Below are 23,426 nucleotides of genomic sequence, written 5' to 3'. Positions count from 1 at the left end.
ATATATATATATATATATATGTATATATATATACATATATATATATATATCTCCTAGTCTTTTTTAACATGTTCTGCAGAGTATATTTTATCAACTAATTAATTTAATTGGCAAAAGATCAGGTTGCATTCTCCAGTGAAAGCACAGCCAGCTGAGTATCACATGCCCCCTTCCACTAAATACTTCACAGTGTGCTTTCACTGAGATAAAAGATGGATGTGACACTCCCAGAAGGCCAAACTGGAGAGGATCTGCCAAAGATCTGGCACTCAAAAGTGGGTTCAGATGATGGGTGGTGTCTACTCTGAAACCATACCCTGATCACACATACCATTCCCTTCACAAGAAAGTATTCCCACTCCACTGTCAGACCCATCATCTTGTGCTGATGCCCACTAGGCACCCTCCCAAACAAGCGGAAGTCGGGAATCCTTCCTGGGTTTAAAACAGCTGGTGGTTCAGGCACTGGCACTACACTTCTCACAGCCACATGCCTGAAGTAGGTTACTTACGGGTACTGTGAAGAAGATTGACTGTGAACCTGCAAAATATATAGCCCGTATCTTCATGTACGTTTATGTGCTTGCACATGGTACATACATGAATAGCACAGAACTGTACCTACAGTTGTAACTAAACATGCATATATTCAGCTTTTTTTTTTTTTTTCCATATGTAAAAGGACAGGGAGCTTTCGAAATATGGTGAAGGTGATTTCCAGTGCCCCTGAGGGAACTCTCATCACCAGCAGGATTACAGCCCTGGCCCTCTGCCCTGCACCCTGCTTCTTTCTGGCCAAACAACTCAACTGAGACGATGTGCCATTTGACAGGGACTGCTCCTCATTACAAGTCTTCACACGTGAGATAGAACATTAAATCAACTCTGCAAAAACTCCATAATGATGCACGCCACAGGTGCAAACAATGACACAAGCAATGAAAATCTTAATTGCTTAAGATTTTCCACACATTGAACTTTCCAAATGCGCTGTCACATTAGCACAAAGCTTATGATAAAATCCCTGCTGGAAAGCAGCTCCAGGCAAAGAGGTAGATCTTCTCAGTAGTCCTCTAATAAGCAATGGGGCTATCTTTGTAATTAACATGCACTGCTTATAGCACAGCAAGGGCCAGAGCCTTTAGCTAGAGGCAGAACCTTACTGTCGAGGGTCAGAGGCTTTAGCTAGAGGCTGACCATTATTGTATAGGGCAATGCAATACAAAAAGACTCAGCACCAAATGCTGTGGTATATCAGAGACCCAATTCCTTGGAATCTGTGAGGGACAATACAAGAAAGGAGCAGAGTGCTGAGGAAAGCAAGTAGAGATCAGAGCCTGGCCCCCTCCTCACTACCTTACCCTCCTGCACACATCCCAGCAGAGGCATAAACAAGAGAAACATACAGAAGCAGCTTTGGATTTTTAACCAGTAGGACCTGATGACCTCTTGCTTCATGGAAGCTGGTATCCTTTGTAGGAGAGACTCAGTGCTTGCCAGCAAAAGTTTGAAGTGAAGATGGAGATTTCTGGAGGAAAATGAGAAGGAAAACTAAAGCCAATGTTTTGAGAAGAAGCTCTGTTCTATTCACTGTATCTGAAGGGAGATGATGCTTGTAACACTGAACTTTGTGTGTCATTGAGCAGGAAGTTCCTTATGTGAACTGTGCATTATCCATCTTTTATGAAGCACTGAAAATGTGTGGTGAGAGGCATACCATGAGAACTATGTCAAACAAATATTTTACTTATGCTGAACAGAAAACAGTCTGAGGACAAGAGTAGGAAAAGATCACACAAAGGGCCTCAAGGGACATGAACTCTTTTGCAAGACGATTGCCAGCTCTGGAAATAGGTTGGTAGTGCAGTATTGATGGTTATGGAACGAAAATAGTAAACTAGGAGAAAGCTGAAGGAGACAGAGTTAAGAAGTGAGGGCCAAGAATACAGAAGACAAACACCACTGAGCTATGGGGAGAGAAAATGGGTACGGAACACTGAGGTGGGGACACAAGTTGAAAAATAGCTTCACTTGGAAAAGAAACCAAAGCACAGATTGTGACCAAAGATGAAACGTGGGAGGAAGGAAAAGTCATTCTGAAGACAACAGTGCAGAAAACAAAGGGCCATACAGCAGGGAAGAGGATGGGGAACATCAGACTGCAGGAATGAGGAGATAAGGAGAGACATGAAGGTCAGGTTCAGATGACCTAATGCATAACTGAGACTTTCTGTGATGTCTCAGCTCTAGAGCGTGACAGAAAAGTCAGGCGGTCGGCGAGTGTCACCTCCTGCCATTCCCTGCAGTCAGCAGTGAGAGGTGATGGTGACACTGACATCAAGCACCTCTGAAGGATGACATGAGGAGAAGCCAGTTGTGGCACACAGTGTTTTGTCTGAGGCAGTATCAGATGGGGCAGAACAAGGCTATGCCAGCACTGTGTTTGGAATAGAGGTTCAGAAGCTTGCTGGGTGGTGTGTCACTCGTGTTTGTCACTCATGGCAAACACCTGTCAGTGGATCAGACTGGTGTTAAAACTAAACCAGCAAGAAAGCAGGCAAGTGGGAGAGAGAGGCAACCTCTCTAGCACAGGGTCAGCTTCTCTGGTGTAAAAGTATTTGTGGATTTGGCACAGCAGCACAGTGCTCTGCTGGCAGCTGGGAGGTGAGCCCTGTCATCTTGACAAGTACAAGGCACAGTGGCCTGAATGACAAAAGTGAATAGATTCATTATTACATTTCACTGTCCTGTTGGAGCTGCATTAAAGGTTTTCTTTGATGCAGCTCTGTTGTTAGTAATAATGCTCGCCATGTTGGTCACTACACATGTACACGTAGCAGATTATTTCTCCAGGTTAACTTAAAAAAAAAAAAAAATCAGATAATGAAATACAGAGATTTGGGGATTTCTGAACATCTGAGCAGTCAATCATTGATTTCAGCTATACGACTCAGCTAGAGCAGGTCATGCCAGATGTCTCTGGAACGGCAATTTCCCTTGAATTTATAGTAAGTTTCACATTTTGTGTATTACTCAGTGCCATGAGATTTTAATGATCCTTGGGTGACTTGTGTGGAAGGAAACATTTTTAATATAGTTTTCAACAATACAATTACACAATTGTATATCTGGAAGAACAGAATGTTTACTCTAGTATTTAACAAATTAACATGGACTACGTGCTCTCTATTTCTCAAATGAGAGCCTTCATATGAGAAGAATGTGAAGATCTACACAGAATTCTTTCAGAGCTTTTTATTTCTGCTAGTGTAGCCTTACATTTATTTTTACAGCAGTAGCTTGCAAGGCCATGGATTAAAATGCACCCGAGGACAATACTTTATTAGGGTGTTTTCTAGCTCTTGGTGTTCAGAGTGGTGTGAAGTGAGCATTTGCTTCAGATTTCAAACCAACTAGCTCTTGCTGACAAGGAATTCGTCTTTTTCTCACATGAAACGTCATTTATCCACCAAGATCCCAGGGAACGAAAACAAATGCATATTTTCATTGAACTTCTCACCTGCCCTCTGCCCAGGGATATACAACCCCCAGGGCTATGTCTAAATTCCAAACCTTTGAGTAGCTTGAAGCAGATGGCCATTTTCTTACATCAACTTCTCAGAGAAACATTCCCTTCTTTTCCCAGCTATCTGGGAATCTCCTCTTCTTTCTACTACCACTGAGATATACTGGCCCAAAGCCAATGACAACTTGAAGCTGCCGCACTGTGAGTCTGAGCAGAGCAAGGGCTGAGTGCTGACACCCCGTGACAGCAATGTCAGCAGCAAAAATTCCAATGGCTTCCTATGGACCGGGCTTTCCCCCAGTGGGGAAACAAGATTCCCAGCTCATAACAGTGTGAATCCGCTATCTTGGATGAGGATTTGGGACTATCTTTTTATCCGAAGAAAATGTAACTCAGACCATTTTTAGAGCTCATTTTTAAAATTCATCGTTTATACTATTTTCTCTTTCCAGCATCCATATACTTACAGTTATTTTAAAGATGAAATTATAATAAACATTTCTTAGATCATTATTAAAAAAGACAACAGCACTTTCTGAGCAACCTAGCCTAGCTGTATTTGTCCCTGTTCATTGCAGGGAATTGGACTAGATGACCTTTAGGGGTCCGTTCCAGCTCAAACAATTATGTGATTCTATGATTCTAAGATTCTATGAAATTATTTCTGTTATGTATGAGATATGGCTGCACAAAAGCAGCATTTGAATCACATCTCAGGGGTGAGAGAAAGCGAGGGAATTCCAGGAGACTTCAGTTGAGATCTCTTAGAGTTCACATCTGGAACTGTGCTCAGACCTGAAGGGGAGGTGAGAGATGAGCTGTGTTTAGGGCATCTGATGCAAAAGCATAGCTACACACTTTTGGATGACTGTGAGGACACAGAAAGAATCACAGAATCATAGAATTATTTGAGTTAGAAGGGACCCTAAAAGTTGCAAACCTCTTGCAGTGAGCAGGGACACATAAAGCTCCATCACGTGCTCAGAGCCCCATCCAGCCTGACCTGTAGAGAGGGCTTTAAACTAGATATGAAGGGGGAAGGGGATAAAAACGGGCCTGCTAGAGATGAGCCTGGGGGAACAGTAATGGGATTAGGGGAGAGGCGAGGGGCTCAGCTGAAGTGCATCTATACCAATACACACAGCATGGGCAACAAACAAGAAGAGTTGGAAGCCATTGTGCGATAGGCTAACTATGACTTAGTTGCCATTATGGAGACATGGTGGGACCACTCCCATGACTGGAGTGCTGCAATGGCTGGCTACAAACTCTTCAGGAAGGATAGGCAAGGAAGGAGCGGCGGCGGTGTGGCTCTATATATTAGAGAGTGCTTTGATGTTATTGAGCTTGAGGCTGGGGATGATAAGGTCGAATCCCTATGGGTTAAGATCAAGGGTAGGGCTGACAAGGCAGACTTTCTGGTGGGTGTCTGCTACAGATTGCCAAGCCAGGATGAAGAGACAGATGAGGAGTTCTACAAGCAGCTGGCAGAAGCTGCACAATCGTCAGCCCTTGTCCTCATGGGGGGCTTCAACTTCCCCAACATATGCTGGGAATACAACACAGCACAGAAAAGGCAGTCTAGGAGGTTTCTGGAGTGGATGGAGGATAACTTTCTGATGCAGCTGGTGAGAGAGTCAATGAGAGGAGCTGCCCTGCTTTGACCTGCTGTTTGCAAACAGAGAAGGTCTGAAGGTCTGGTGGGAGATGTGGAGGTCGGGGGCTGTCTTGGACAGATTGACCATGAAATGGTAGAATTCTCAATTCTTGGTGGAGCCAGGAGGGGGAACAGCAAAACTGCTACCTTGGACTTCCGGAGAGGGACTTTGAATTATTCTGAAGGCTAGTAGAGGGAATCCCCTGGGTTTCACTCTTAGAGGGTAAAGGGGCTTCAAGAAGGAAGCCTTAAAGGCGAAGGAGCTGGCTGTCCCCCTGAGCCGCAAAATGAGCCGAAGGGGAAGAAGTCCTGCATGGATGAACAGGGAGCTATTCTTGAGGCTCTGGGAGAAAAAGAGAATCTACCTCCTGTGGAAGAAGGGATGGGAGACTCAGAAAGAGTATAGAGAAGTTGTTAAGATGTGTAGAGAGAAAATCAGAAATGCAAAAGCCTAGCTTGAACTCAACCTGGCCGCTGGGGTTAAAAGGAATAAGAAACCCTTTTACAAATACATCAGTGGTAAGAGGAGGACTCAGGAGAATCTTCATTCTTTTACTGGATGAGGCTGGGAATGTGACCACTGAGAATAAGGAAAAGACAGAGGTTCTGAATGCCTTCTTTACGTCTGCCTTCAAAGGTCAGACCAGTTATCCTCAGGGTGCTCCGCTCTCTGACCTGGTAACCTTGACTGGAGTGCAGACAGAACCCCCCATGATTTGGGAGGACGCAGTCAGAGACCTACTACTCCAGCTGGACTGTCACAAGCCCATGGGACCAGATGGGATTCACCCGAGAGTGCTGAAGGAACTGGCAGAAGTGATAGCCAAACCGCTCGCCATTATCTATCAGCACTCTTCGTTGGCTGGTGAGGACCCAGAAGACTGGAAGCTTGCCAGCGTGACTCCCATCTATAAGAAGGGTTGTAAGGAGGATCCGGGACACTACAGGGAGACCTGTTAGCCTGACCTCGGTGCCAGGGAAGGTTATGGAGTGGATTGCCTTGAGGGAGATCATGCAGCACGTGCGGGACGACCAGGGGATCAGGCCTAGCCAGCATGGGTTCTCAAAGGGCAGGTCCTGCTTGACCAACCTGATCTCCTTCTGCAATCTAGTGACCCGCCTGGTAGACAAGGGAAAGGCTGTTGATGTGGTCTACCTAGACTTCAGCAAAGCCTTTGACACTGTCTCCCACAGTGCTCTCCTGCAGAAGCCGGCAGCCCGTGGCTTGGACAGGTAGGCTCTTAGCTGGATAAGGAACTGGCTGGAAGGCCGGGCCCAGAGAGTGGTGGTGAATGGAGCTAAAATCAGCTGATGACTGGTCACGAGTGGTGCTCCTCAGGGGTCAGTGCTGGGGCCTGTTCTCTTCAGTATCTTTACTGATGACCTGGATGAGGACATTGAGTGCACCCTCAGTAAGTTTGTGGACGACACCAAGTCAGCTGGGGGTAGCGAGGCCCTGCAGAGGGATCTGGACAGGCTGGACGGCTGGGCTGAAGCCAATGGGATGAGTTCCAACAAGGCCAAATGCTGGTCCTGCACATTGGCCGCAACAACCCCAGGCAATGATACAGGCTTGGGGCAGAGTGGCTGAAAGACTGCGTAGAGGAAATGGACCTGGGGGTATTGATTGATGCTCGGTGCGGGGTCTGGAGCACAGGGCTTATGAGGAGTGGCAGAAGGAGCGGGGATTGTTCAGTCTGGAGAAGAGGAGGCTCAAGGGAGACCTTACTGCTCTCTATAACTACGTGAAGGGAGGTTGCAGTGAGCTGGGGGTCGGCCTCTTCTCTCATGTAACTGGTGATAGGACGAGAGGGAATGGCATCAAGCTGTGCCAGGGGAGATTTAGGCTGGATGTTAGGAAATACTGCTTTTCTGAAAGAGTGCTCAGGCACTGGAATGGGCTGCCCAGGAAGGTGGTGGTGTCACCGACCCTGGAAGCGTTCAAGGAACGTTTGGACGTTGTGTTGAGGGACATGGTTTAGTGAGAGTTATTGGTGATGTGTGGATGGTTGGACTGGATGATCTTGAAGGTCTTTACCAACCTTGGTGATTTTGTGATTCTGTGACCTTGAGTGTTTCCATCACCTCTCTGCACAACCTGTGCCAGTGCCTCACCATCCCTGTAAAAAACTTCTTCCTTAATCTAGTCCAAATCTCAAATATCAAGTGGATGTATTTTCCATTGAAAAGATAGCTAAAATAAAGTCAGAGTCCTCTTAATACAGTAATTACCATGCAGCTATGCCTTGTAGCAATGACCCATCTAATCCAGGTCCTGCATCCAGCAGTGATGATTGCCACAAACTTCAGAAGAAGGTATACAAACGTGAAGCCCTGCATCAGAAAAGCTGTCCTGCATGCAGATCTTTTCCTGATAAAAATCTGAACAAGGCTTCTGACCTTAGAAGAAGGGTCTTCTCTCAAATAAATGCATCTAAATATTCCTGTTAGCAACCAATCTTTGTAGAATTCAGGAATGATTCAGGTTAATTCAATCAAACAACATGATCTTTGCGTTGCAGGAGATTATATTTCACACAATTATCAGCAGTTGTATCTGATGAAGGCTTCTGGCAACAAACCACACACATAAAGGTGTGGACCTGCTTCCAGGTCTCAGAGTTTGTTCCAATAATTGATCACCTCTGCTGCCAACACTCTGTGCCTTCGTCAGGTGTTGAAGGTGTAAAGCTTCCAGCCACTGGGTTTTGCTAAATCTCTGTTGAAGGCAGACACTTCTGATTCACAGCAGCACCTTCTTATGGAGATTCTCCTGCACTGGATTCGGCCACTTTGTCTTTTTTTTTCCAACAAAATCAGTTGTGCTCTGCAATTTCTCACAGCAAAGGGTTTTTCCAGCCCTCGTAGCTGCCTATTGCTCTTCTCTGTTTCAACTGTTTTCCGAAGAACTGTGGGCACTGATGTTAAATATCATTTTCCAGTATCAGTCTCCCCAGCGCTGAATGTGCAGGTGATATCATCCTCTTTACTTCTATTTGCCATCTCTCCTTACTCAACCAAAGGTCTTCATTGTTTTTCTTAACACAAACTCACGGTAGGAATTCACGTTGTTTTGCTCTGACACCAGCAACCCTAATTACTCCTGGAGTTAACAGCTTTCCAGCTGACACACAAGCCACGGTTCTGCGGCATGACTTGCATTCTGTGTTTGCATTTGTTCATTAAATTCTGGTTGCATTACAACACATTTCATTTAAATGGCCCAGCTCACTCCATACTATCATGTGGTCCAATTGCCTTCCCTGAGCCAAGCTCTCTCTGCAGTGAGCCACTCACAGGAGGATGGGGTGAAGGGATGAAGTCTGTGGGTTGGCTGTGCAAAAGTCAGGATCATCATGAAAGACAACTCCAATCAGAACTAGCTTCAGCCCTGATGAATTCTCACCAAAAAACAATCAGTGGGAATGTGAGCATGCTGGTTTTGTATGATCATGAGTAGCATACTTGCAGTCTGTAAGTCTGTGGCTACGTGCCTGCTGAAATTTGTAACCGCAATCTATGCAGGACGCAACAGGGATATGAAATTGCACCTTCAAAATTAAAGATCACATCAGAGCTTTGCTAATAAAGAAAGCACTTCTCTTTTGGCATCACATCAATATGAAATCTTTTTGAGATGTGACGCGCAGTCATGAAGAGCTAAAAGGTTGGAATTGCACTTCACACTCTACCTCTATTTTCAAAACTTAGTTTGCATTGGAGCTACCTCACAACTCCCAGGACTTTTCCATGTCCCTCAAAAAGCGTCTGCTGATGGATCCACGGAACAAGACTTAGGAAATTTACACTCTCACCTCCTGGGCCTGCAGCTGTAATTTTGGAAAGACTGAATTAAATCTGTCCAAGTTTGTAACTTATGCCATGGAGAGGAAAAACAGTAAATAATCTTCTGAAGTCTTTCTGCAAATAACATTTAAAAATAACTTTGGGGGCAGGGAAGAAAAGACAGAATATATTTAAATGCTCCTAAAACCTAGTAACTTTCAGTACTTCACTTTAAGAAGGATAAGTGAAACTGTCTTACGTGCAGCAGAAAATATCCCAAGACTATGGGAAAGAACTTCAAACATTATAAACATACACGTGGCATCTACACAAATATAAGGCATATATTCAATTGTTCCATGTTTATTTTAAAATGAATCACTGTCATGTGTTTAGCCACCGCTTTGGCTATATTATGCTCCTTCACAGTGTGTTTGTTTTTAAAAATACCATCTAGCAAAAGGTGAAGGCAAGAATATTGGGACAAAGACATTGAAGGGTATGAGAAGAACATCCCATGTGCCAGGCTATGCAGCACATCAGATTAAGGGAAAAAATATTTTGCTTTGCTCTTGCCTTGCACATAGAACAGAAGAGCCATGTATTCAGAGGGGCCTTCCTCAGCTTGATAACACCTGACCAGGGACAAATCCCTAAGCCTGATGACGCTGAAGAGGTGCATACATTCAGATAAATGGTATAACTTCTAGGTTGACTTCAGTTTTCAACTTCCCTTCTTATTTTAGCAGATCAGTCTGCCCAGGCCCCATCCGACCTGGCTTTGAATGTTTTCAAGGATGGGGCATCCACAGCCTCTCTAGGCAACCTGTACCTAGAGTCTCTGAGGAGACTTTTTTCCTAACATCTAACACAAATTTCCACCCCTCAAGTTTAAAACCATTTTCTTCCCAGAAATGTCCTGAGACAGCAGAACAGACTGCAGACGTGTGCCTGTGTGCTTGCAGGTTGTATATTTGTGTTCAGGTACATGATCATGTCTGTCTTTCTTCATAGGGATCTATAGATCCCAGAATGAACTGGACATATGCTGATCTCCAAGACTCAGTCATGTTGACTTCCCAGTTTTAATTGGGCTACTGCCTATTTAGATGCTGAGCACTTCAGGACTAGAACATCATCTTCATGCTGTTTGCAGAGTGTCTAGCACTCTGTTGGGATAACTGTGGAATAATAAAAATGTTAATGTCCTAAGTTCTAATGAGGATGTTTCATAGAGCTCAAGTATTAAGCTAAAAGGAATACCTCAAGTCAGCCAAATGCTTTCTGTTTTTAACACTCTCAGTTCAGCCCAGACAACATCTTTTTGTTCCTTGTTCTGTGTAATCCAATTAAACACAAGCTAATGTTATTTAAACAGATTGTATTGCACTGGCAAGTAAGAAGATAAAAAGCTATTTTTTGAGTACGTCTTTGTCATTTGGGACAGGACAGGACAGGACAGGACAGGACAGGATAGGATAGGATAGGATAGCTCTGTTACTAGCTTTGGTGTCCTCCTCTGGACACATACAGATACCTTAACATCCTTTTGATGTGGAGCCCAGAATCGCACACAGTATTCAAGGTGAAGCCACACCACCACAAAATATAGCAGGATAATCAGCTCTTCTGAGCAGCTTGCTGTGCTGTGCTTAATAGTCCCCAAAATGCAGTTTGCCCCTTGGCTGCCAGGGCACACTGCTACTTGTGCTGAGCTGCTGTCACAATGCCTGCAGGTCCCTTCTGCTGAGCTGCTCTTGGCCACTGGGCTCCAGTCTGTTCCTGTGTCTGACATTATCCATCCCAGATGCAGTACCCAGCATTCTCCTGTATTGAACTTCATGCTGTTGATGATTGCTCAGTGCTCCAAAATGTCCCTATCCCTCTGCAAGATTGCTCATCCTCCCAGGGAGTTGGCAGCACCTTCCACTTCAGTGTCAACAAAGTTGGTGCAGATGCAATCAACTCCTGCATTCAGATCACTGATGAAGATGTTGAGCAGAACTGGCCCTGGAACTGAGGCGGGGGAACATCACCAGTGGCAGCTTCCAGCCAGATGCAGCCCCATTCACTGCAGCCCTTTGAACTGCAGCCAGTTCATCTCTCAGCATAACATGGACCTGTTCATCTCACAGCTGGGCAATCTATCCAGACGATGCTGCGAGAGATGGCATCAAAGCCTTACTAAAATCTAGAAAGATTACATACATGGCCTACCTTTCATCCACTAAATGGGTGACCTTGTCGTAGAAGGGGATAAAATAAATAAGACAGGACTTTGCCTTCAAGAGGCTTTGCCTATAATAAACTGTGATGGCTAAAAACAAATCAAGGCAATTGATTGCTTGTCGCTGTATTTGCAATTAAGTTGCTACTTCTGCAATTAAAAATCTGGCACGTAGCTGGTTTGATAGCCATTGAGCATTGCAAGATCTTTCTTATAGATAATAAATCATCCCTCTTAGTAGGCTGTAAAAACAGTAATGTCCCCTAATGTGACTATCCATTACATTGATCGTTACCACCATTATTACTATGATGCCCATGTAAGTAATCGTTAGACAAGTCTGAATTAACGAGACCATGCCACTTCCCCGTGGAGATGATGTAAAGCCACCAAACAAAAGCATTTTTGCCACAGTTCTAAAAAGCAAGCAGGGAGAAGGCAGAAGAGGTGGTACAGCACATGAGAGCTGGTGAAGGTGCCCACTCAAAGCAGTTCCTGTCAGGAGCATAGCTAAACAGAAAGGAAAGCACAAAGATGATGCATGCGCATGCGTATGATGATGCATGTATGTACTGCCCTGACCCTTTCTTTTTCAGTGTGCATAGCTGGTTCCCTACGTGAGGATAGGTGAGGTTCAACTCTGATGATTTCCCATCATGACTACACGGATGACAGGAACCAGGGAGATCCCAGAGGAGACCCTGAGTGTAAACACCAGCATGTAAATAAATGTCAAGTACTCAGCGGTCACTGCTTCTCCTGGATGAGGAGCTTGGTTTTTGTTCCCACTCCAGGCTGACTGCAACCTCCCTTAGACTCCTGTACCAAAACTTTTCTTCAATTAGCCAGGAAGGGTCATCTGGAAACATTTACTACTACAACTCTCGTTCAGACAATTTTGAAAATGAGACAAATCAGAGACAAGAAAGGTATGAATTCAGAGAATAGCATGCCTATTTCCCACTCATTTCACAATCATTTTCACTTACTTGCTGATGTTATAGATGGTTTTAAAAGACTTAGTTCCTCAATATCTCTGGCACAGATCTAACCACTGCACACGCACAGAAGCCACAAAGGGCCTACTAAAGAGTGACTCCAGGTGCCTGTATTAAGAACACATGTTCATATATGTTAATGTTCATATGTTGTTAATACATTTCTGATGCAAAGTACTGATCGAAGGATGTGGAAATCTCTGGATGCTAGAACTGATATTCAATATTGCATTTGTTTTTATTTTTTTTCTGAAGAAACAGGAAAAATACATGCACTTCGAAACCAATATAGAATCACAGAATCATTAAGGTTGCAAAAGACCACTAAGATCACCAAGTACAACCATCAACACATCCCCACAATGCCCACTAACCATGTCCCTCAGTGCCACATTTCCATGGTTCTTCAGCACCTCCCAGGATGGTGACTCCATCACCTCTCTGAGCAGTTTCAGTGCCTCATCACTCTTTCTGAGAAGAAATTTTTCCAAATATCCAATCTGAATAAATAACCTTTGGAATATTTTGATTTTGAAAGACTGAAGCAGTGGCACTAACAAACCTTGACTGGGCTCCTACTGGATTGCCTTGGACAATGATGCATTCAGTTTTTTTTCCCTGGAAGATAAGCCCAGTAAGCATGAGCACCTCTGGACACGTGATGGTGCTGAGTGGCTGTGGTGCTAAGATCAAGCCAGGAAAGAGATCCTCATATTGTCCTCAGGCCTGGAGAGACCAGATAATCGAGCATCCAAGCTCCCTGGTATGAAACAAAGGCCAAATCTGAGAAGAAGTAGGAAAGTGCTCAGGTACTACAACTGATGGCGCTTGTGTAACTTCAAATGGCACAAGCATCATTTCTTGCACACTAGATCCTTAACTGGAAATAGATCCTCCAGTGTAAGACATAAAAACAACTAATATAAAAAAAAAAGAATTTTTTTGCTGATTCTGGAAGATGTATTTAGATGCATGAGATTTAGAAGAGAGACACTTTTCCACTGACTTTTTGTTGAACTTAAATAACCATTGAAAACATTGAGGTTCCCATTTTGCTCTGCCTCCTGCATGAGCAATGGCTGTATTACCACTGGAACCTACTATTCACCATTACTTTTCATGTAATTCCTGCTGCCCTACTAAATTCCTCAAGTATATCAGAAACAACCCACCAGGAGGCTGCCATCATTCGCTCCTGATTTTCACTATGTTTTTTCCCTCTGAATGCAGTATAAAATCAAGGCTGTCAAAGACAGCTGTTTACATGGAAACTGCAAATATAAACAAAATAGATAATAAACTCACATTTACCAGACACTTGGCACCCACTCTCAATATTCCTCTTTGATGACAACATGTAAATAAGGAGACCTTTCATTTTGAATGGAGACTTAAAACCTCTTCAATGAGAGCGTTAGAATCATAGAATCATTTGAGTTGGAAGGGCGCTTAAAGGCACTCTAGTCCAACTCTCCTGCAGTGAACAGGGACTCACTTACAGCTAGACCAAGTGCTCAAAGCCCCATCCAGTGTGACCATGAATGTCTGCAGGGACAGGGCATCCACTGCCTCTCTCTGCAACCTGTGCCACTGCCTCACTGAAGATGGTATTTTATCTTTGATCTTGAAGTTCAAAACAGTGATGTGTTTCACTAACAAAATTCTTCAACCAAGGTATACAAACACAGTCTAACTGGAGGTTATTTCTAAACAAGGCTCACTGCCCAAAAGACCTTTTGTGTTAGAGGCAACGTTTGTTGTACCAGTTATAAGCTGCTTGGTAACTGCCTCCAAAAAAATAATTTGGGCTAATATGTTGAGTGTTTATCTCAAATTGAGCTGAAAATAGTTTATTTGCACAACTGTCGATGAGAATGAGCTTAGGAAAAAAATAAATACATATTTTTTTGTGCCCGGTCATAGCAGTGGTAAAAAGACAGCACTTGACAGAAGGACTGATTTCTGGCTTCCAGGGGAACCACTTTCCCAAAACCTGCAAAGTATGTTAGAATTCAGCCCAAAAATAAACCTTAGAAAATTGTCACTGCTCCCTCATTGTTATTACGGTTTGGCTTGATTTCCCATATTGAGCAAGTTCAGTCTTTCCCTGGCTCATTCTGAAGGCCAGAGAAGACAGAACTACTCAATCTTTTCATTCTGCATCCTGGAAAAAAATTCCTTTGGGCTCATCACAGCCTGACAGTGTAAGGATATGAATCAAAACCATGCTATTGTAAGACAAACAAAACACTTTGTTTACTTGGGAGGAAGAATTAGAAAGAAGCTTTGTCATCATTTAGGATTTTCTAATCCAATGTCATGTAGAAATGCACAAGATTTGGTATTGAAAACAGTGAAAAGATAAGATGCTGCAGGACTAGAAAGCTTGAAGTACATGGATATGCTACTCCTCCTCATTCTTTGGGTAAGTGGATGATACTCCTGCCCTGCAGAGTGTCTATAGGAAAACACAGGGAAAATCATCCCATCTGAGCTGTTCAGCTCTGTGCCAGATCTGTCCTTCACTTTCTGCTTGCAGAGCTGTAGTTGTGCTGTACCACTCCTCCTGGTAGAAACCCAGCTCTCACTGGGCACAGGCTCTGAGGAAGCTTTTCATTTCCCTATGCCCTGCTGCTAAACCAAGGAACTGCCATCACAAGGGCAGTGTAGAGAAAAAAGTACTATTTGTGAAGAACTCTGAAAGTGGGGTGGGACAACAAAAGAACAGTCTGGGAGGGAAATCATCACTCTGCAGACAGCACAGAGGGTGGCACATCTAACAACTAAGTCCTTGGGCTGCATAATGAATGAGGAGAATAAGTCAAGTCAGAAATGAGTACTGATATCCCTACCCACAGAGTAGAGTGTGAGTGTTATGCTGCACTCTGTGCAAGAGATCCATCCCTCAGAGGAGATCTCCACCCCACCCAGGGCACAGCTGCTGCTGCGCTTAGATGCAGTCAGACACCCACAGAGCAGCTGGCTGCAGTGAAGGTGATGATGGGGCTATCTGGAATTGCAGGAAGCTCACAACCCTGAGTCACACCATAAGACTGAAGAGCAGGCACAAAGGTTCTGCAGATGAGTTCTGAGGGGAAATGATAACAGGGTATGCTTGAGCAAACCCAGCTAGAAGCATGGGTGGGAAAAATGGTAGGTGAGAAGCTAATTGCTTCTTCCTTCTGCATCACAAGGGGATGGCTTCAAACACAGTAATTACACATGTTTTCAGTTGGGTAGGAGCTAAAAGTAGAACACGTGAAATATATATGCGTAAGTATATATACGTATTTACATCTCTATAAATACAGACATTTGTATCTATCACAGAATCACAGAATTGCAGGGGTTGGAAAGGACCACAAGAGATTATTGAGTCCAATCCCCCTGATAAAGCACGTTCCATACAATAGATCACACAGGTGTCCAGGCAGGTCTTGAATATCTCCTTAGAAGGAGACTCTACAACCTCTCTGGGCAGCCTGCTTCAGTGCACCATCACCTTTATCATAAAGAACACATGTTAGTATGGAACTTCCTATGTTCATGTTTTGGACCATTACTCCTTGTTCTATTGCTATGCACCACTGAGAAGATACTGGCCTCATCCATTTGCCTCCAACCTCCCTTCAGATATTTACAAACTTTAATCAGATCTCCCCTCAGTCTTCTTTTCCCCAGGATGAACACAGAATCACAGAATCACAGAATCACCCGGGTTGGAAGGGACCTCAAGGATCATGTAGTTCCAACCCCCCTGCCTAGCAGGGCCACCAAACATACACATTCAGATCAGGTTGCCCAGGACCCCATCCAACCTGGCCTTGAACACGTCCAAGGACGGGGCATCCACAACCTCCCTGGGCAGCCCGTTCCAGGGCCTAACCACTCTCCTTGTAAAGAACTTCCCCCTAACATCCAACCTAAATCTTCCCTCCTTCAACTTGGATCCATTTCCCCTAGTCCTGCTATTGTCAGCCCTTTTGAAGAGTTTACTCCCCTCCTGGGTGTAGGTTCCCTTCAGGTATTGATAGGCTGCAATGAGGTCACCCCGCAGCCTTCTTTTCTCCAGGCTGAAACAGACCCAGGTTACTCAGCTTCTCCTCATAAGGGAGATTCTCCAGGCCCTTTATCATCTTTGTGGCCCTCCACTGGACTCCTTCTAGGAGATCCTTGTCTTTTTTAAACTGGGGAGCCCAGAACTGGGCACAGTACTCCAGATGTGGCCTCACCAGGGCAGTGTAGAAGGGGAGGATCAACTCCCTTTGCCCGCTGGCTGCATTCTTTTTAATGCACCCCAGGATACCACTGGCCTTCTTGGCCACAGAGGCACACTGCTCACTCATGGCCAACCTGCTGTTGAATAGAACACTCAGGTCCTACTCTGCAGAGCTCCTCTCCAGCAGGCCATTCTCTAATCTGTGCTGATGCATGTGGTAATTCCTTTCCAGGTGCCAGGACTTCACACTTACTCTTGTTAAACCTCATCAGGTTCCTCCCTGCCCATCTCTCTAGCCTGTCCAGGTCTTGTGGAATGGCAGCACAATCTTCTGGTGTCTATCTATCTACAGAAATTGTGTTAATCAAGGGCTAATTATCTTCACTCAGCAATTGGTCACTGGGGACTGCGCAGTGGGGAAGGAATAAAAAGGTATGCTCAGGGAACACCACATGAACAATGTATGCAGAGATCTTTGCTTCCTCCCATAGCTTCCACTCTCTTTGCTGTGCCAAAGGACAACTGTGCTGCAAAGCAGGTGCTGTCTGGCACAGCTGGCAGTCCTGCATCTTCTCTGGTGCTTTGGAGCACTTTATGCAGCTCCAGATGAGTCCTGATTGCAATAACTGACTGCAAAAAAAAAAACAAAAACAAAAAAACCAACCCACACGATGTACATTCTCTTCCATCACCTCATTCTCAAAGGGTCCATTAAGATCAGACAGCTGCTATCCTATCACTGCACAGAGCTTTTCACTAGTGAACACAGGTATCGTGGGGCAGACGGAGCTGGGGATGGACCATAAGTGTCACCTGCAGCCTTGTTGCCAAACTGGCAGCAAACCTCAGGCTACTGTGCATGTATATCCTCCACTGCTCCAGAACAGCACAGCCTGCCCGGCCTGTCCTCTGCAACACAGAATGGAGAACGCCAGGGAAGCTCCTGGCTCCTCTCTCTGTTCTCAGTAGTTTTCTCACAACCACTGCTGTGACAGTGCAATTTTGTCACTTTGGGCTAATGTCCTATAGATGGCACTGTTATCATTTCCAAGAAGAAATGCTGCTGCACATGCTGCTGAGCAGCGCTGAAGATGGGTCAGGACCATCATTATTACTGTGCTTAACAAGCCAGAGAGGGTCAGGAGAGATCCAAGTCAGAGAGGCTGTTGGTGATATCTGCTTTGAGAAGTCTGCATGGTATCACCTCCATATCCATCAGTATCTGTCATAGTGCAAACTAAATGTACTCCACGATAAGTTTGAGGTAATCTCCAATGTCAACAGGAGTCTTGTGTGCATTTCTGAGGGCCTGAACTAATTAACTAACAGTTAAAAACAGTTGTCCACAGGCACTACAATTATTACTTCCCATAGCTGACCAAATGACTATGATGTCAGAACTTCTGCTCTGATTTTGTTTTGGTCCACTGGGAATCATCATTGGCTTTGATTGTCCAGGCTTTTCCCCAGGATAGCAAACTGGCTTAGCTGATGTTTAATCAATCTGTACATGCAGTACTGTTGCATGCTGTACACTCTTCACTACATATCATCACTCTCTTTCTCCCACAGTGAAACATGTCTGTAAGACACCTGGGGAGGGCAAGGTGTAATGGGACCAGTAAGGTCAGATGTAGTGAATGGAGGGAGGCACATGCCCACTACAAGTAGGACATGCTGTTGGCCTTGTTGACCACCTGGGCACACTGCTGGCTCGTGTTCAGCTGGTGTCATTAAGGTACATACCAGAATGGTAAAATACACACCCTGGGCTTTGCACAGACAGAACAATGCAAGTGTGACTGTGTGCGTGTGGCTATGCTGACATGTATAGCAATAAGGAAGTCAGAATGTGGCCTTACATGCTATTTTGGTTCTCTGGCCATCTGTGAAGTGATCCATTAAGGCACAAACAGTTACACCTGTAGCCCATTCTATCTGTTCTATCTGTCCAGGTGCTAGACTTTACGCTTACTCTTGTTAGAGTACACTTACTCTTGTTACAGAAGGGACTCTGTGTCCCTTCTCTCTTCCTTGTTGTGCATTGTCAGATCAGCAAATGGTCTGTGCTGACAACACGATGCTTCAGGGCTCCCTTGGGTTATGATCCCCACAAATTTTGCACTACTTTTCTTCTTCCTTTAATTCTGCAGAGGGGATTCCTCACACTTCAGCAGCTTCTTACAGTCTGGGAATGGTCTGCCAGTCGCCCAGGCTCTGCAGTCACTGACTGCTTTTTGTGTCAGGAAATACATCCTCCTCTGAAAGGCAGAGTGGCCACCTAGCCCAGCCTGCTTCTCCTGTAGGAGACAGAGTACCAGGATGCTATTGGCCTTCTTGGCAACTTCTCTAGAATAAGACCCCTCCCATTCCTAAGTGTGTATAATTCTCTCAGCAAACTGCAGTCCTGCTCAGACCTCAAACATTCTGCATGCATGCTTCTCAGAAACAAACACGTATGATTTTTATTATTTTTACAATGAGAAAAGTATGAAAAAAGTTTCTTTTTCCATGCTATCCTAACAATTTTGCTCAAGCTTTCAGACAATAATGCTGTCTCAGAAATGTCTACAGATCATATTTTCAAATGCCACTCAAAAACTTGGAAGCCTGAGTCTATGTTGCAAGGCAATAAATTGCACAATTATGCAACTGCATGAGCAGTCCCAGATTGTCCCAGTACATGTAGGTTCTCAAGCACGAAATACAAGGGCAGTAGGCTTTTGGCATCGCTACAGTTATCAATGGATACAGACAAGTCTATCAATATTAAATTCAGATCTTTGGTTCTGCAGATAGCCTTTGGGAAGTGCCCACATGCCTCTAATTCACTAAAAAGGCAACCAGGGTCCTGACGTGGGCACCACACGTGAGTGCCTGAAGGATAACAACTATTGGTCTCAGGCTGACTGTGCAGCTCATCACCATGAGAGGCTGGAGTGCCTTTGCCTGGGAAAAGTAGGCATAGCTACTCAGAATTTGGAGAGGACTCTATTAAATTAAGTCCCCTACCGCATTCAATTTAGGAGGCATTCTCAGGACAGATCGAACACACACCAACAGGATGAGAGTCATCTCAAAACTCTGCTGCAGCAGCTGTTCTCATTTAAAACATATCCAGAGGACACCAAGGAGATATGCCCAAACTTTCAGAATTCTTTCAGCAAATTGTGAATGATGCATGAGATGAAAAATCTCTCCCCAGTGGACGATACACAGACAAAACTGTGCAGACACTGATGCGTCTCTTTTTTTTTTGTTTGGTTTTTGTTTCCTTCTGCTTTAATCAAGGACACTCCACAGTCAGTTGAAAAAACAAAAAAGGCACTACAGATGCCCATCAGGCCCAGAAATGTCAAGACAAAAGAAAAATAGAGGGGAAAAAATCCCTTAGGAAGTTATTTAAAACAGTACTTACAAAAAATCAGTTCAGACAAGCTTCCCCCAGCAAGACTGGCTTGTACGTAGGGAAAAGCATGAACCATGGTATTTGTTCAAAGGTAACCTTTTGCACTGATATACCAAAAATAACTGAATGAAATATTTCAGAATCTGCAAAGACTGGAGATGAGTTCTGTTTTTTGTTTTTCTTCCCCATATGTAACACTGCAAACTTACTTGTCCTTTCTAAAAGTAGACAAATAGGCAATCAAGGATATTACTGAAACCTTGGGTCCTATTGCTGATGATCATCTGCCTATGTTACAAAGTAGTTGTGACAGTAGTTTTACTTCAGGGATACCAAACAGATGGGCATCAGGTGAGCCAGGTTAGGATTCAGAGCCCAGCTAGATTGAATGAAGCAATACCTATAAGCCATAGAATCATAGAATGGCTTGGGTTGGAAGGAATCCCAAAGATCATCTAGTTTCAATCCCCTTGTGTTGGGCTGGTTGCCAACCACTAGATCGGAGTGCCCAGGGCCCCATCCAACCTGGCCTGGAACAGCTCCAGGGATGGGGCATTCACAGCTTCTCTGAGTAGCCTGTGCCAGTGCCTCACCACCCCCTGAGTGAAAATTTCCTCTTAACATCTAACCTAAACTGCTCCTCTTTGGTTGATAATTCATTCCATTTTGTCCTGTCACTACCTACCTGTGTAAAAACTCGGTCTCCCTTCTGCTTGTAAGCTCCTTTCAAGTACTGGAAGATCGCAATGATGTCTCCCAGAACCTTATCTTCTCCAAGCTAAACAATCCCAACTCCCTCACCCTTTCACTCATTTTGTCTTGGATACAGTGAATAAATAAGCTTCTCTAGGTGCTGACAACAATGTTCTCTATACCTGCTAAATGTATTCTCATAAATACTGAGTTAATGTTATTTCCACTCTTCAGGAACTGCTCCTTTGTAACAGTGACCATTCTTCCTGAATTGCAGTGAAGGGGAACAGCAGGTATATACTGTGAGAAAGAACATCTTTTCCTTCATCTATCACCTTTGGTTGTCTAAATGCACGGACTGTTTTTCATTTGTTTGCAAGTGTCTCAGCTACACCCTCCATTCCATCTGCAAATCAAAGACCGGGACTTTCTCTACTTGCTTCATCCATAAGAAATGTGACAAAGGATTTTTTTACATTTCTTCCTCTTCCAAGTTTCTGAACTTTGATTCTCAAATACATGGTATCCAATTATGCTTCCCTTCTCACACTAACAGTTGCAAATGAATTACATTGCTATACTCCCAAGAACAGAACTTCAATTACTGTGAAATAAATTTGTGCAAGTGAATGGTGTAAAAAGGCAACAGTAAAAAGTGTTCATTGCACTTACCTGCCTGCAGAAGTGCTGTGTTGTTATGGCAAAGACATCAAAGCCACACCTGGTCCTTTTAAGCTCATCTCGGATATTGCTTAATTGCCGGGACTGCTCATCGCACTTTTCCTTCAGCTTCTGGATGAACTGCTTTTCAGCATCTCGACTCTCTCCTGGTTTGGGGGAACATACATTTCTTGGGGTGGTTGACCTTTGCTTGGGATGTCCTACAAAACAGAGGAGATCATTGAGGTCAGTTGCTTTAAGCACAAAGATGTGATGCGTATCTGATGAGAATCAGTCCTATAAAATTAAATGCTCTTGTAGTGCTCATACAAGTGTGTGATGACTTTAAAAAAAAAAAAATAAATCTTAAGTTCATATTTTGCTTGAGATGACTATCCATTTCTCTGCAGGTTAATACACAGTTCTGAGGATGAAGCAAAAGTGGCAGTGCCCTGGTGGGATCAGATTGCCCAAGTCACTGCTTGGCCAATGTGTTTCATCTTTATCTTCTGAGCTGAGAAGTCTCCTCTGAAAACTTCTATGGTCAGCTGAGCAACACCTCTGCCCAGCACACTGAGCTTTCTTGCTGCTCTCAGCTTCTCATCGGCTGATGCTTTTTAGCTCTTTCTTAGAGAAAGCAGTCAGACACCTTGTTTCTGTAGTTTCTGTATGTTACTGCAGATGGTGAGCACTGGCCTGAAAACAGGCGAAAGCTGAACAATTCTTTGTTACAGGAAAGGTCAGGTATTCAAGGATCTGAAGAAAGGTGTCTTATAGTTTTATGTATACAATTCCTGAAAAATAACACAGAAGCAGTATTTCCAACCAGCCCTCAGCAATGAACGTAGCAGGGGACAGTCTTTCGTCCCACAGAAACCACAGATTCTACTCACCCTTTTCCTAAAAAAACAGAAAAATTCTTTCCCCAAGTGAAGTCCCAGGAGTGCACTCCTACCTTTCACACCTATCCACAGCTCACATGCAGCCACTGGAAGCCTATCTCCCAACCTGCTCTACTACATCCTTGCTCAAGGCTAAGCTACAGGGAGCCAGCACCAGCAAAGATGCTCCTTGAGCCTCAGTACCTTGTGCTGCTCCAGCAAAGAGCCATAGACCCGTAGCTACAGAACAGACTTTAAAACTTTCTGTGCCCATGACTTACATTTGCAAAGAAGAGGAATACTAAGTTTCACATGTCATGACTAACTTCATCATGTTGAAAGATCCAAACAATACAACAGGAGATGTCAGAGAGGGCTTTCTGGCATTATGAACCAGCATAGTGGTTACCTTTTTTTTTCCCCCAAGAATGATGTTTTCTTATAGATTCTTTCTTTCATTTAAAGGGATTCTGAACTGGACAATAGGCATTTTCAGAAAACAAGCAATTCATTAAAGTAACAGCCACATATATCTGTCTTTTTTAGTATAAAACTGTCTAGTAGTTTAGGAAGTGTGATAATGATACAAAGAAGCCATACAAAGAAGTGTAGGAAGAAGCCCCAGAAATCAGTTCAGATTTAATTACAACAGCAACACAACAATGGGATAAAGCCCATTGTCTTATCTTCTATCTCTCTAGCAATCCTGCTCAGTGGAATATTTGAAGTACACATCTCTATGTTGTCCTTGTCAGTATTATAAGCTGTCTTTGCAAACTAAACTGATATTTTCCATAGGGAAAAATTCTGAATTTCTCAGTTCATTTAAAAGCAGCTTACTAAGCTTCTTCTGCCACTGACGTTGCTCTTCTGCTGCTCTGCACAAAACAGGGTATATGTTAATGACACTGGCCCTGATCCTGGATGTCCTTTGTGCTGATGGGGGGGACTATCGATCACTAAAGCCATGGAACCCCTTTGATCTGCCTCAAAACTCTCAGGTCTCCTTTATTTACCTGAGGTGCCATAGCAAGTATGTGGCCACAGTTAACACAGTTCATGAGAATTAGCATGGGGCATGCCATCTGTTTGCCTCTTCATTGTTCAACTTTTAACATTTTGGAAAGAGAATTGAGGCCACTGCTTTGAGAGTACTGATAACAAGCAATGTGAAGAGTGACACTTGTCAGAAATAGATGGCACAGTCTTGAAGGCACACTCCTACCTGCACACAAACTTCAGGAATAGTACTGTATAACAGATAAAATGGGGATTCCTACAAGACTGTGTTTCAAAACACTTTTGCTAGTCTTTAGGAGAACTGACCCAAATTCTAAAGACTGGATCCAAAGCTAAAAAACCATTCATAT

At 44.0% G+C, this 23,426-nt stretch overlaps 1 protein-coding gene across 2 annotated transcripts in view; it reads right to left on the bottom strand.

The window, feature by feature from the left end:
• Nucleotides 1–23,426, bottom strand: part of MTUS2 (microtubule associated scaffold protein 2) — a 264,670-nt gene that overhangs the window by 31,279 nt on the left and 209,965 nt on the right. For both annotated transcript variants that reach the window (XM_042867277.1, XM_042867276.1), the window contains one exon: nucleotides 21,188–21,396. In XM_042867277.1, coding sequence (XP_042723211.1) covers nucleotides 21,188–21,396 — 209 coding nt within the window. The remainder of the gene's footprint in view (nucleotides 1–21,187; nucleotides 21,397–23,426) is intronic.

The sequence above is a fragment of the Lagopus leucura genome, unplaced genomic scaffold, assembly GCF_019238085.1.
Source record: "Lagopus leucura isolate 7727_CA_CO unplaced genomic scaffold, USGS_WTPT01 Super-Scaffold_100001, whole genome shotgun sequence".
Taxonomy (NCBI): Eukaryota; Metazoa; Chordata; class Aves; order Galliformes; family Phasianidae; genus Lagopus; species Lagopus leucura.
Note: the sequence above shows the minus strand (reverse complement) of the source record. Positions and strands in the feature narration are given on the sequence as shown.